The sequence below is a fragment of the Alligator mississippiensis genome, chromosome 1 (assembly GCF_030867095.1).
Source record: "Alligator mississippiensis isolate rAllMis1 chromosome 1, rAllMis1, whole genome shotgun sequence".
NCBI lineage: Eukaryota > Metazoa > Chordata > Crocodylia > Alligatoridae > Alligator > Alligator mississippiensis.
Genome location: NC_081824.1, coordinates 220,038,619 through 220,052,795, shown reverse-complemented (window position 1 = coordinate 220,052,795; position 14,177 = coordinate 220,038,619). Strand labels below are relative to the sequence as shown.

Below are 14,177 nucleotides of genomic sequence, written 5' to 3'. Positions count from 1 at the left end.
GCAACCTAGTGATGGAGAATGCAGAAAAGGCTGAAGTACTAAATGCCTTTCTCACCCCAGTCTTTGCAGGCAAGTTGAGCTCCCAGACTACTGCACCTGGAAGCACAATTTGAAGAGAAGGTGAACAGCCAACTAGCAAGAGAACAGGCTAGGGACTATTTAGAAAAGCTGGACATATACAAGTCCATGGGGTTGAATGGGATCTACTGAGGGTGCTGAGGGAGTTGTTCGATGTGATTGCAGAGCCACTGGCCATCATCTTTGAAAACTCATGATGATCGGGAGAGGTCCCAGATGATTGGAAAAGGGTAGATATACTGACTGTGTTTAAGGAAGGGAAAAAGTAGGATCTACAAAACTATAGATGAGTCAGCCTCACCTCAGTCCCTGTGAAAATCATAGAGCAGGTCCTCAAAGAATCAATTTCTAAGCACTTGCAGGAGAAGAAGGTGATTAGCAACAGTCAGCATGGATTCCCCAAGGGCAAGTCATGCCTGACCAAATGGATTGTCTTCTATGATGAGAGGACTGGCTCTATGGATGTGGGAAGATCAGGAGATGTGGTATACCTTGACTTTAGCAAGGCTTTTGATATGGTCTCCCACAACATTCTCGCAGGCAAGCTAAGAAAGTATGGGTTGGATGAATGGATTGTAAGATGAATAGAAAACTGGCTGGATCATTGGGCTCAGAGGGTAGTAGTCAATGGCTCAATGTCTAGTTGGCAGCGAGTAGCAAGTCAAGTGCCCCAGGGTTGGGCCTAGGGCCAGTTTTGTTCAATATGTTCATCAGTGACCTGGAAGATGGTAGAGAGTGAACCCTCAGTGAGTTTGCAGATGATATGCTGAGGGGTAGGGTTAGGATTCAGAGACCTGAATAATTGGAGGACTGGGCCAAAAGAAATCTCATGAGGTTCAACAAGGATGAGTGCAACGTCCTGCAATTAGGACAGAACAGTCCCATGCACCAGTACAGGCTGGGGGCTGGCTGGCTGGGCAGCAGCTCTGCAGAAAAGGATCTGGGGGCTACGGTGGGCAGTAAGTTGAATGTGAGCCAACAGTGTGCTCTTTGTTGCTAAGAAGGCTAACGACATACTGGGCTGCATTGGTAAGAGTGTGGCCAGTAGATCAAGGGAAGTGATTAGTCACTTCTGTACAGCACTGGTGAGGCCACATCTGGAGTACTGTGTCCATCTTTCTCCCCCACCTTCCCCCCACTACAGAAAGCATTTGGACAAGTTGGAGAGAGTCCTGCAGGGGACAGCAAAAATGGTTAGGGTGCTGGGGCATATGATTTATGAGGAGAGGTTGAGGGAACTGGACTTATTTAGTCTGCAGAAGAGAAGACTGAGGGGAGATTTAATAGCAGCCTACAACTACCTGAACATATTTAGTCTGCAGAAGAGAAGACTGAGGGGAGATTTAATAACTACCTGAACAATGGTTCCAAAGAGGATGCAGATGACAGAAAAAGGAGCAATGGTCTCAAGTTGCAACAAGAGAAGTTTTGGTTAGATATTAGGAAAAACTTTCTCACTAGGAGGAGGGTAGTAAAATGCTGGAACATGTTACCCAGAGAGGTTGTGGAGTCTCCATCCTTGGAGGTTTTTAAGGTCCAGCTAGACAAAGCCTTGGCTGGGGTGATATAGTTGGCTGGGTCCCGCTTTGAGCAAGGGGGTTGGACTAGATGACCTCCCGAGGTCCCTTCCAGCTCTAATTTTCTGTGATTCTGTAGAAGTTTGATAGACCAGTCTAACTTAAATTGCTTAAGTCTGATACTACATCCATCTAGGTGTCTGCTTTTTTCTACCAATCTGTGCTCACTGAACTGTACTGTTATGGGTTTAGACCAGTTTTCAGTCACTTATACCAGTTTATGTTTAATTCCTGTACCTGGCCTATAATTTTAAGTTGTGACTTCTGATACATGGAAACAAGGAGAAAGAGTGGGAAAAGTGGTTTCATCCCCTACAATACTGCATTTGTACAGTCTATAGGGATATTGCGTTCAGCTGAGTAAGGTTGCTTGCCTAGTCCTTCACCAAGGAGGGAGGCTTGGCTGCACCCCTGTGCTGAGGCAGCATATCACTACTTCCTCAAGCAGTTATGGAAACAGGAAAGAATTGTGATGTCTCTCTTTCATTCCCTCCCACAGGCATTCCTGGGGTGAAATACTCTTCACACCAGCTTTTTCACAGTTCAGGGCTGGACGTAAAGGAACAGTTCAGTGCCACGTGTTTAGCACTGTGTTAAGGAGCAATAATTGAGATGAGATTTTCTGTCAATAATTGGTGAAGCATTAATAGCAGATGTTTAAAAAAAAAAATAGTGGTCCCAAGGTGCATTGGTTTAGTAATCTAATCTTCCTTGCTTTTGTAAATTTTACGGTAATCTCTTAATAAAATAAGATGGTATGAACACCGAAATGTTTTCCTATTCCTTATTGAAGGTTATAGACTAGAAAGTTTACATTAACATCTCAGAGCTAATTGGAGAGAGGCTTTGAGCAAACTTGAGATGAAATTGCAAGTCATCAAAGGTGCAGTTAGGTGGCCTTGGTTTATATAGTAATGAATCAAACACAACCAGTTTTTCATAGGAGGCCTGGTTGACATATACTGTGTATCTAATTTTCAGTAAGAAGACTACTGAAAGTTTCAATAAAGGTGTTTAAAAACAGTATTTCTTTCTTGTCTTTTTCACAGATTAGTGTAAAATATTTCAGAATGATGTGATGGAAATTAAATGGGGTATGTTCATGATTGATGTCAGAGTAGTAAAGGGAATCATTTATACAATTTTCTCATGGCTATCTGAATACTGACAAAAGCATAAAGCACATCAGAGAAAGCAATAGAATTTTAGAATTTCTAAAATGCAGTAAAGGAAGGGATCATTTCTACAAAGGTGTTAACTGCCTTCATCTCCATAGGAAGTGGTGGGCAGACAGTGCTTTGTGGGAACTTTCAGCACTTTGCTGGATCAAGAACATCTTTAACACACAAAGCGAGCCATTTGACAATGCAAAGCTGAAGTATCCCAGTGGTGGATGAGAGAAGGAATTTTCCATAATATCAAGCTGGCAATTGTTCTATGGCCTCTTGCAATGTGGCTTATAGGTAGCAGACAAAAAACTGGCAAAGGGAAATCTGTTCATGCCTTCCCTATACCTTTTTATGATATCATGCAAGAAGCTTCATGAACTGCGTTGCAAATAGTGCCTACATCTCTTGTGTTGTAGGTTTTTTCAATCCTGACCCATCCTTGTACTTCATATCTTTCTTGCACGGAACAGTGGCACCAAGATAACATCACCTGTAACTTTTAACTGGTTGAATCTCAGTGAAATCATTATGATACAAAAACAATAGTTGTTTTCATTGTTTGCATAAATATATTTCTATGCTTACAGAGTTCACACTTTGGTTTATATTACTTTTGTTACACTTGGTTTATGTTGCATCTATATCTATAATCTGCTAAGAATGGTGACTTGCTGAGTGGTAGCACCACTGACTCAATGGCATGTGGTAACTTTTGTGTTGATTCAGTTAATATTTTCCTTATTTTTTGTTTTTTTTCCCCCTTATACTCCATTCCTTAATTACAATAAATGATTTCTTTGATTGCATGTTGAGATAGCAAAAATGCTGTGCTAGTGTTTTTACTATTCTGCTACTGCTGAGATTCTTATTGCTGACTCTCGAGGGCAATAAGATCTATGTACTCTACTTATTTTCTTGCATACTTAGCTGTCGTTGCAACCTTAGTAATTATTATTTAATTAACTTTTGAGTCTTCCACGAATAGTGTGAAAAAATAAGGGTCAAAACAAAGCTCTACTGTAAATTGCAAATCCGATAAATGTCACTACATGGGATTATAGTAGTGGCTATTAAGCAGCATGGTGACATTAAAAAGTCTGCAGAATGTTAGAAGAATCAAATGTGTGGGGCAAAAGAGAGGTGTTGAGCTGGCAAGCTTATTTTGTTTTTGTAATTTATAGCAGGGATGCCTAGAGCCTTGGGCATGGGCCTTATCTACTCTCTTTGCTACTGCTGGTATTACTACTACTACTACTACTGCTGCTGCTGCTGTTACTACTGTGATGACAACTACTGCTACTACTACTAAATTATGCTTTATCCTTGCCCTGCATTTTTCCCCACTGAACAGTTCACTGGCAAAATATTAAGATGGCTTTGTTGCAGGCTATACTTTATCATGGAGCTGCGTATGCCTGTCTGCTTACACATTTATACTGCATAAACCAAACCTGCAATAGCTTGTCCTGTGTCCTCAGACTTGTATGAATAGGTGTACCTGTGTCCTCAGACTTGTATGAATATAGTGTAAAATTAAACATTTAATAATGTCAGGTTTTCCTTTGTTTTTTATAGTGGATGGTTGCATACACAGAGCTGCTGGGCCCTGCTTAGTTGCTGAATGTCGCAACCTGAGTGGCTGTGAGACAGGACAAGCTAAAATTACTTGTGGATATGACCTACCTGCAAAATGTAAGTGAACTTCTTCACCCACCTTTCTTTCCTTTTTTTTTTTTTGGTCCAGACTATGTGGTTACATATGCATTCTTTCCCAATAGGGTAATTCAAATAGGCATTCATTTGCAAAATTAGTAGTGGGATTAAATTAAGCAAGTTTTGTAATGGCATCTGCCTCTTCAGCCCTTTGAGGAATTCACACTTTTTAGAATGAGCATTTGACCTCTGTTGCACAATGAAAATAAATGTTTTTAAACATCTTTTATCTTTACATTTGTTATAAGGTATAGTGTTTTATATATGGAATAAAGGGTCTGAGGATCTGAAATGTCTTCTAAAATATGAACAAAATGTACACTATCATATGTAAGTGTCATGGAGTCCGTTTTTGGAAATGCAGCAGATTTCATATTCTTCATTCAGATTCCTTGATTGTGAATACATTTAGAGCTAAGGAGATCAAAGTGATATATTGTGTTTTCAGCTGCTATGTAGAAGCTGATTGGCAATTACTGTGAAGGCATCTGTCACACTTCAGCTTTCAGTGGAATGCAGTTTTCAGTGCTGGAATGTTTTTGCACTTTGAAAGTGGAATTGTCAAAATCCCCGTTCTTTTTAAATAGAAAGAAGGTTATTTGATTGACCTTGTTTTGTAGGTGGTGAGCCAAACTTGGAAAAACAAACACTTGGATATTGACAGCATATTATGAAAACAGTGATACATAATAAAAGCAGGATTTTCTCCTTTCCTTCACCCATCCCAGTTTGAGTTCTTACAGAATAGAATATTAAGAGGTGTGATTATATATGAATTTCAAGAAAGTACTATGAGCAGCTTATCGTGAGAACTCAGGCACGCTCTTAAGCATTCAGTTCAGGGCTAGGAATATGCCTCATTTAAAAATATTCAGATCTCCTTTTTTATTTTCCTGTAGGCTGATTTTCTATACAGTCTAATCTGTGCTGCAATTTTAAGAATTGTTTTAGTATTTCCAGGATCTTCCAGGGGTACCTTAGATAAAATTAGGCATTTTTCCTAATCATTTAAAAACTATCACTGCTAAAATAGAATTATCCAATAATGATGTTAAAGCCTAGGACATGATTTAAGTGATAGTGATTGCTACCTTGAAATGGAAAATTTAATATGGTTTACAGCCAGGTTTTGACATCTGTAGTTCATTAATTATGAAAGGTGTGATTTTGGCTGCAGGGCAAATGTTAAGCAAGATCCTGGAGGTAGTTGGGTGGGGTTGATGTGGCCAAAAAATATTGGTAAGGTTTGTATAAAAACAGATACAGTTCCAGTATATAGTCTGTCCAACAAGAATAAATTAACATTCTGGAGTAGGTCAATACAAGTTACTTGTGCCAGAATTAGAAGTAGTGGTAGGTCTTTTCAGTAAATGTCTCTCTTCATATTGCAGGCAAAAGAAGTTAGCTGTGTTAGTCTGAAGTCAGGCAGAAGGCAGGGTAGATATTTACCTTATAGACTAACTAAGGTCCCTGGCACACATTACGCTTAAGACAGGATTAACCAGTTAATCATGTCTTAAGTTGTTACCTAGCCACATGTTAATGTAATTAATGGTGTGATAAAGCATGGAAAAGTCACAAAGTTATTACATCAAAAATGTACAATAACTTTGTGGCTGCTTACTAACATGCCATTAACAGACTGCTTAGCTGGGCTGTATCTCTGAGCCTTGGGAGCACAGCTAAGAGCCCCATCAGCTGATCCAGGCTCCTAGCCACAAAGGCACACCAAGCTCCCACATGGCTGGGAGCCCCATTGGCTGATGGGGCTCCGAGCCGCTGGCATGCACCATATACCCCTGAGGCTGGGAGCCGTCACTTGATCCGGGCTCCCAGCTGCAGGGGCATACCATCCGCTCCTGTGGCTGGGAGTCCTGTCCAGTGATCTGGGCTCCCAGCTGCAGGGGCATGAGGTTGGGAGCTGTCAGTTGGTAGGGCTCCCAGATGTGGGGGGGCACCATGCACTCCCATGGCTGGGAGCCCTGTCAGCTGATCCAGGCTCATCATGCTTCCCTGTAGCCAGGAGCCCTGTCAGCCGATAGGGATCCCAGCCTCAGGGGTGTACTATGTGCTGCAGGGGCACATGGTGTGCTCCCCTCTGGTTGGGAGCCCCATCAGCTGACAGGGCTCCCTGCTGCAGGAGCTTGCTTGTTGAAGGTGCAGGGGGAGCCCGGGCTCCCCCTGCACCAGCAGTAAGGCATGATGGGATCTGATGCTTGATTCCACAGTCACATCTTCTGCCATGCATCCCTGGCATACATTATACATTATAATCTGCCTGGCAACTGACTCCCCAGCCCAGCCCAGCCCCTGGCTTCTTTACTTTTCATTCTATCCAGGAAGAGCACACACCAACTGCTGAAACTTCCTTAGCCTGATGAAGGGTTTTTGAACCTGAAAGCTTGCTTAATAACTATTCTCCAACTATTTGGGTTGGTCTACTAAAAGATATCAAATTCACCCAAGGAACCTTGTCTGTCTAATGAACTTGAGCACTTACAGAAACTTGAAGTGTAGAGATGTGCGTACATTAAAATGCATTCACATGTTTATATGTTTAAGAAATATGTTTGTTTGCTGACAGATTTAGAAATGGATAAAGGATTTAGATTTTAAATATTTCTATTTACAAATTTACTTATTTTCTATTTATTATGGTACAGCTAGCAGCATATTGAGCACTTTGGCATGATAAGTTATTGTTTCTAGACAAGTAACCTGCTGTGACTTACCCCATCTCTTTTATATTGCCCCTGTCAGTATTTCTGGCCACATGCAACTGTAAGATCATTATACCTATACCCTGCTCAACTCTTTCCCTACTGTGGAATTCACTCCTATTTATTTTTTATGTTTATTTTCTCCCATTAAAATACAGGGGAGGAATGATACATCAAAACTATTCATTAACTGGAGATATACTTCCCCTTGTATATTTAATGAGATAAAGTAAATATTTAAAACCAGAGCAACAGGTAGTGAGCTGCTCTGGCAGGAAAGTCTTATTTTTTAAGGAGAAATGAGTGACCTTCTCTTTGTCAAGCACTACAGCAATTAATGGGTCTTACTTCCAATTTAATGTTTTGTACAAGAGAATCTTGCTTGTGGGCCATAGATCTTTTTGTTTTAGAAATGATGAAAAATCATCCATTTATAACCTGACACCCATGGCCATATAGTGAGAAAAATAAGTGTTCCACTTAGTGATATATTGCTGCAATGGTAAAATGCGCAAAAATGAAACTTCTGGGAAAAGAAAACCAATATATGTGTATTTATACTTGCTCAAATAGCAGCATGTCATGAGGAAAATATGCACCCAGTGACAAATTGACAGATCAGCAAGAAAACAAGTGTATGTAACACACAAGAGTGGGAAGGGAAAATTTAGTTTTCTTGGATTCTCTTGGGAATTTTAAAATTAAACTGTGTGTTTTATTACCAGGCATTATTTTTTTTTGTTCTTTTAGAAGCTAATTTTAAAGGTTAATTTAATTCTTATCAATTGTAGAACATCCATTTGAGAATCATTAACTATTCTGGACTGTTTTCATGGTGCCAGGAGATATATAGAGCCACTGCATTCTACTAAGCTATTTTGTGTCACTCTTAATAATAATATGACAGTGTAACATTAGAAACTATTGCCTACCTGTCTTTTATGTGAGGAACCATGCCATATCAAGAGTATTCAAGTAAGTAATCCAGTTAAACCATAATTATATTATATCTATGCATCAACAATTTGTTTTGAAGACAGTGTTATATGGGTTACTGCCTGCTTTGGTGATATGAGTGTGGCTTCTTTTGATGACTAGCTACACTAAGCCATTAATCATTCACGTGTTTTAATAATTACTTTATTGTTCATAAGCTTTTATTGATGGTTCCTGACTGAATTGTAATACTGATATGAAGTCGATTTTTCAGTGTAGAGTCTGTACTATTTTTCACCGTACAATACTGTTACTGTTGGTTATTTAACACATTGTGTTAAGTACCTAAACACATATCTGCCTTGGGTATCTTATAGTCTGTGGCCCTAATTTTGATAAGACTTCAGTTTGAAGAATGTAGAATCACTGAATTAAACAAAATTACATAAGGCATTCCAGTACCCACCTGCATATTTCATATTGAAAACTTAATAGTTTGGAGGATTTGGCATTCTCATCATCACGATGAATGTTTGTTTTTTTTTTGAACAGGCAACTTTGAGGTGCATGATTCCTGGAGCTAATCTGATACTTGAAACAGAGCGTACTTTCTTAGCAAATTAGTAATAGTTGGTTAATAAGTAGTGTTTGATTCAGAAAATCTAACTTAGCAGTCTTTTATCGCATGTGTCTTTGTTTGTTTATATTAGATAAAAGTGTTGTCTGCTAAATAATTTATTTATGCATTCAGAAATAAGAAGTAGTATCTCTTTGATTTTAAGATGCTAAGATTTGTAGTAAAGGCCTAGATCCTTTTGTTTTGTATGGTTGGAATCTTGTTAGTACACTGGGAACTTTGGGCATTTTTACACATGCTCCAGGAGGCGTGGGGGAGGAAGGGGGGGCACAGTAATTAGCGAGCTGCATTTATTAGAAGTGCCCAAGCATCATGTGTATTAGCATCCCCTGCACAGAAAAATGGCGGTGGGGAGCTTTGAACTAAAGCTCATTTAACAAGCTTTAGTTCAAAGCACCCCACCACCATTTTTTAGTGTAGGAATGCTGATACATGTGACCACAGTATTTTCTGAGTGCCAGCAGACTCTATTAATTGAGTCTGCTCCAACGCACTGGATTTCCAGCGTGCCAGAGCCAGCTTTCTACACATCTATAGGAGTCCATTAAGACCAAAGATTACCATATGAAGTACATAAAACATAAGTAAAATATTCCATCTACAAAGTTACACATACTCTACAGGTTTCCCTTACTTTATTCAGGTTCTGTATGTGCAAATTCACTCTTATGCAATGACCCTTTTGATCCCCAAAATTCGTTATATGTGAGGTAAATTCACTGTTCTACAATCGGTGTGGTGGAGGCCCGCAGTCAGCTGCTTTGTGCGGTGCACTGTGGGAGTGACGCACACCAAAATATAGTGTCCTGTGTGGATCTGTGCTCCTCGCTCGCTGTCTGCAACACATGTTTCTGTAGTTGCCATCCCCATTATGGTAACATTCACCACCACCCTGTGCTTGTGTATACCGTCTGCTGTTGGTGAGTACCAGAATTGTCTCGTAAAGTGGTAGAAATGGTCTGGGGGTCAGTACAGTTGCAGTCTTGGGACATATCCCTATTTGTTACATTGTAAAGTGGGTTCCCTTTATACAAATTCGTGTTATGTGCTGTTTTTCAGCAACACATGTACAGCATGAAGTGAGGGAAAACTGTAATGGTAAATTCCCCAGTCTTACTTCAGTAATAATAATGTTGAAAACAGTGATCGTATTTGTATTCCAGAGATGATCCTTTATACACTTTTAGGGGTACATTAGAGAGAGCCATATGATGCAAAATAGAATACCAGAACAGTCTAAATAAAGTTAAGTGTGAACTCAGTTTTCATTTTCCAATTACCATAGTAATTTAACATTCACTACACTAAAGCAGAAGTCAGTATACAATCATTGCTTGATTCTGTGCTGCAGAAGCCTGCACAAAGCCACCCACACCCCAAAAATTCTAACCAAGCTGTTTGCTCAATTCACAATTCTGTAGTTTGGATACTTTGCTCTATGTTGCTGTTTATTAAACACTTGTATGGAGCCGTAAGTTTGCACAATACTTTGGAAATTTAAAAAAAGACCCAGTGTCCCTCAATATAATTCTTCATTACTGCTTATCACAGATTGACAGTCCATCATTTAACCTCATATGTTTATTCCTTTTAAAAGAAACATTTATTCCAATTATTGTACAACTGGTCTTCAGACCCTGAACAGCGCATTGATGTCTTCATCCTAGTAAGTAACAAATGAACAATTTAAAAGAGATGCTCGGTTTTGTTTTGCTTTTCATCTGATTCATGGTCCCTGTTGGCTCTTATGGCAGAAAATAGATGGGATGTGAATTGTGTTGATAGCCAGAACTCAGTAAATGAGCTCTGTTTATATTGCTCTCAGACCCCTCTACATGTGCAAGTAAAGGTGTGATGGGATCCAATATGTGATCCACACAATTCGCACCTCCTGCCATGCCACACATGCATGGCAGGAGGCGTAATTGTGGGATCTCACATTACATCCCGTTGTGCCTTATTTCTGGTCCAGGGGGAACCCAGCATTGGCAAGAAGTAGTCTCCTGCAGCTGGGAGCCCCTTCTGCTGAAGGGGCTCCCAACCACGGGACACGTGCAGCTGGGGCTGAGAGTCCTGTCAGCTGTGGGAATCTCAGCCCCAGGCTCTGTGTGGGAGACAGCTGGGACTGAGAGTCCTGTCAGCTGCAGGATTTAGCCCTAGCAGCTATCACTGCTTCAGTCTCCCTGGCATGGCTTACATGAATAACCCCACCACTGGGACTTCACAATGGCTGGGAAATCCCAGCAGCTGCAGTCTCCCAGCCACAAACTGCCTACATGTACAAATTAAAGCTGGCTAGAAACCAGCTATAAAGTTGTGACACATTTTCAAGCAATAACTTTATAGCTGGTCAGACTTTTTTAAGGCAGTATGGTTAAGTTGCATGTTTAGTCAGTCTAAATTTATTGCACAATACTAAGGTAATTGCATAATAAATATAACATGTAGAAGGGGCCTTGGTGAAAGAGGGCTCAGCTCTATGAGGTGTTGAAATCCCATTGAAATCACAGTGACAACATCAAATAGAAATCCTTTGCCCTTCGAACATAGCAGGAAGGAAGAACCTATGGGTAGCCCTAATTATTTTGAGTTTTTATAATAGCCAAATCTTTCTTTAATGTATGTTTGTAATGATAAAATCCAGAAACCAGCGGGGAATATTTATCTTGGAAAATCTTACAGCTTCTTTCACAAGAGAGGGAGCCTTTCAGTGCCAAGTGAAATCTGGGTCAATTACTTTTGCTCTTATTTGTGTCATCGTAATATGCTTTATTTCCAATACTAGATTTTTTGTACATGCTTATATTTTATTATACTAAGCAGGGCCTGGCTCTGCATGTAAATTTAATTCTGGTGAAAAGTTTTGGTATAAGACCTGGAGGGAGGGGAGCAGGAACTGAAGACAATAATCTTAATTCATTATCCTGAAGGAAATGCCTAGCTGCTGCTTATATACTGCTTATGTTAATAAAACTGAATTATTTTGAATAAATGTCCCTGTTCAGCTGATACCTTGAGTATGTTGGGCGATGCTATTCAGAACATGCCTTTTATAATGATATATGTTTGATCAATCCAAAATAACAATGTAGATCAATCTGGAGTAATAATGCAAATGTGCTCTCAAACACAATTCCTGCTGTGAAATAAGTAGTTCGTAGCAACACTCGTATTAGCCGCAGTAGGCGTAATCAGCTTCTGGATTTGTTTAATCAGAGTTATCTTTGGAGATTAAGAAGCATGTCACTGTTATGTAGATATAATTTTCTGTATGTGCAGTTAACAATGCCAGCATATAGCAAGACTATAAGGCCGTGGATTTAAATCTGTGCATATTTGCTTTGAGATCACTTACTGGATTAGAATGAAAATGTTCATTACACAGATGTGCAGCAGTAAGGTAGTACTTGAAAACTGATTTGTAGGAAAAATTAATTTTAGCGTACCCACATCGTGCAAATTGCTGGAATTCAGTGAAGAAGCATCCTGGCCAATCGAAATGAATTTATATTATCTGGGGGTTTTTTTTTGGTTTGGTTCATCTTAAAATATTTATTTTGATAGTTTCACATAATTCTGAATCTCATAATGTCAACATGGCTTATGTATGTTTCTTTTCCCATTATGATTTTGTCTACTCCCATGTATCAGCAAAATTTAATTTTTGTGCATACACATTATGCAAATATATATTTTTGGTAATTAAATATTAGTCCTGTACTATATACTATTTATAGTATATATGTAACATTGGTGCTACATGGGGGCAGGCAAAGTCATATTGGAAAAAGGGTGTGTGTATCTTTTTCCAATACGGCTTTGCCTGCCCCCATGTTGAACCACGTTGAGCATATTTTCTAATGAGGAATTGGGTTGCAAGTCTGAACTGAAAGGGAAAGCATTTGCAATAGGAGATATGTGGCCAAGCGTAAGTGTAGCTTGGCAGCTGACTCCTTCATTGGTCTTGGGACTCCGATTCTTCTGCCATAATTGTCTTTCAGCGTGTAAGTGAAATGCAGCTGTGCCATTATACAAGCCAGTTGATTGACATGTGGTGTAATTTGCCTGAAACAGACCGCTAATAAGCATAGGGAGACATAATCGCTAATATAATTGATAGTTTATAAAAAGTTACAGCTGACTCCCTGTTAAAGGATTGTAGTACACTCTTACTCAGGGTGTCTCAGTTACAACACCTTGTTGCCAGTATGGTGGTCCTGCTTTCACACTATTTATAGCAAAATTGATTTAGGCAAAAGAAGGTTAACAAATATGTTCACTGAGACAATGCTGAGCTCTAAGTTAAGAACTGAGGAGGATTCCCCTGCATCCAGTTTTGCATGCCAATGTGCCATGACAAACATGTGCTGCTAAGATTTGTTTATATCTTTTAAAACTTTCACTGCTTAAATATTTTAGAACAGACAAGAGAGTATTAGATGAGGGTGTGAAAAGCTTTTCCTGGCATGACAGTTTTACTGCTCAGATTTCTGATGTTAAAGAAATTACAGTTGTTTACAGTTTAGAAAACCAATGAATATATATTAAAGTAGTTTCCCATTGATTTATGGCTGGTTTTCAAAGCATTTTTAAGCCTAATCTATGCCTTTTAAAACCTTTTTCATAATATATGCCTTGCATTCTTTACTAAGTTTTAATGTAGTCTATTTGGCTGCAGTGGCCTTAATGACCTACCATACCCAATCACTAGCAAATGGATACATCACAGAAGCTGTAAACTTGTTGGAAAGGGAGATATTGATGGTTGATTGTTTTTTTAGTGTTAAAACCTGTTCAGATTTTAGAGGTTTTTTTATGTGATATTGTAAAGGTTTATAGCTTGTTTTTCCACAAAGAGAGAGCTAGCGACCAGGCAGAATCATGGGAAACGTGTTTATTATTTTGTGTCAAAACAAGCTCAAACATCTCCCTCTTTTCCAAGCCCTCAGAGTCTGTTGTCATTTTTTGGGTAGAGGAGGAATAAGCGCAGTAGCCAGTGATTGAGAAATGCTTATATGAATCATCAGAAATTTTCCTCCTTCATGAGTACATATTTCTCCGCACCTTTATTTGAGCCTACCGTATTTACCTTTTTAATGGATATATTATTTAAAAATTAATTGGGAAGTGGAGCTGTGTGCCTATATTATCATTGTGTATGTACCATATTTCAGCCAACACAGGGATATATTATTAGAGTATACACAGTTAAGGTCAGATTGTTCAGTTAACTAATACATTAATTCATAAAGGAGATACTGTACCTTTGATCTTCACAATTAAATATAAATCTTTCTCTTTTCAATAAAATGTGTCACACTCCACCCCCTGAACACTAAATTTCAAA

The 14,177-nt window shown here is 39.2% G+C and overlaps 1 protein-coding gene across 3 annotated transcripts in view; it reads left to right on the top strand.

The window, feature by feature from the left end:
- Nucleotides 1-14,177, top strand: part of MACROD2 (mono-ADP ribosylhydrolase 2) — a 1,573,191-nt gene that overhangs the window by 500,662 nt on the left and 1,058,352 nt on the right. For all 3 annotated transcript variants that reach the window (XM_059720129.1, XM_006260833.4, XM_059720128.1), the window contains exon 5: nt 4,400-4,516. In XM_059720129.1, the coding sequence (XP_059576112.1) occupies nt 4,400-4,516 (117 nt within the window). The remainder of the gene's footprint in view (nt 1-4,399; nt 4,517-14,177) is intronic.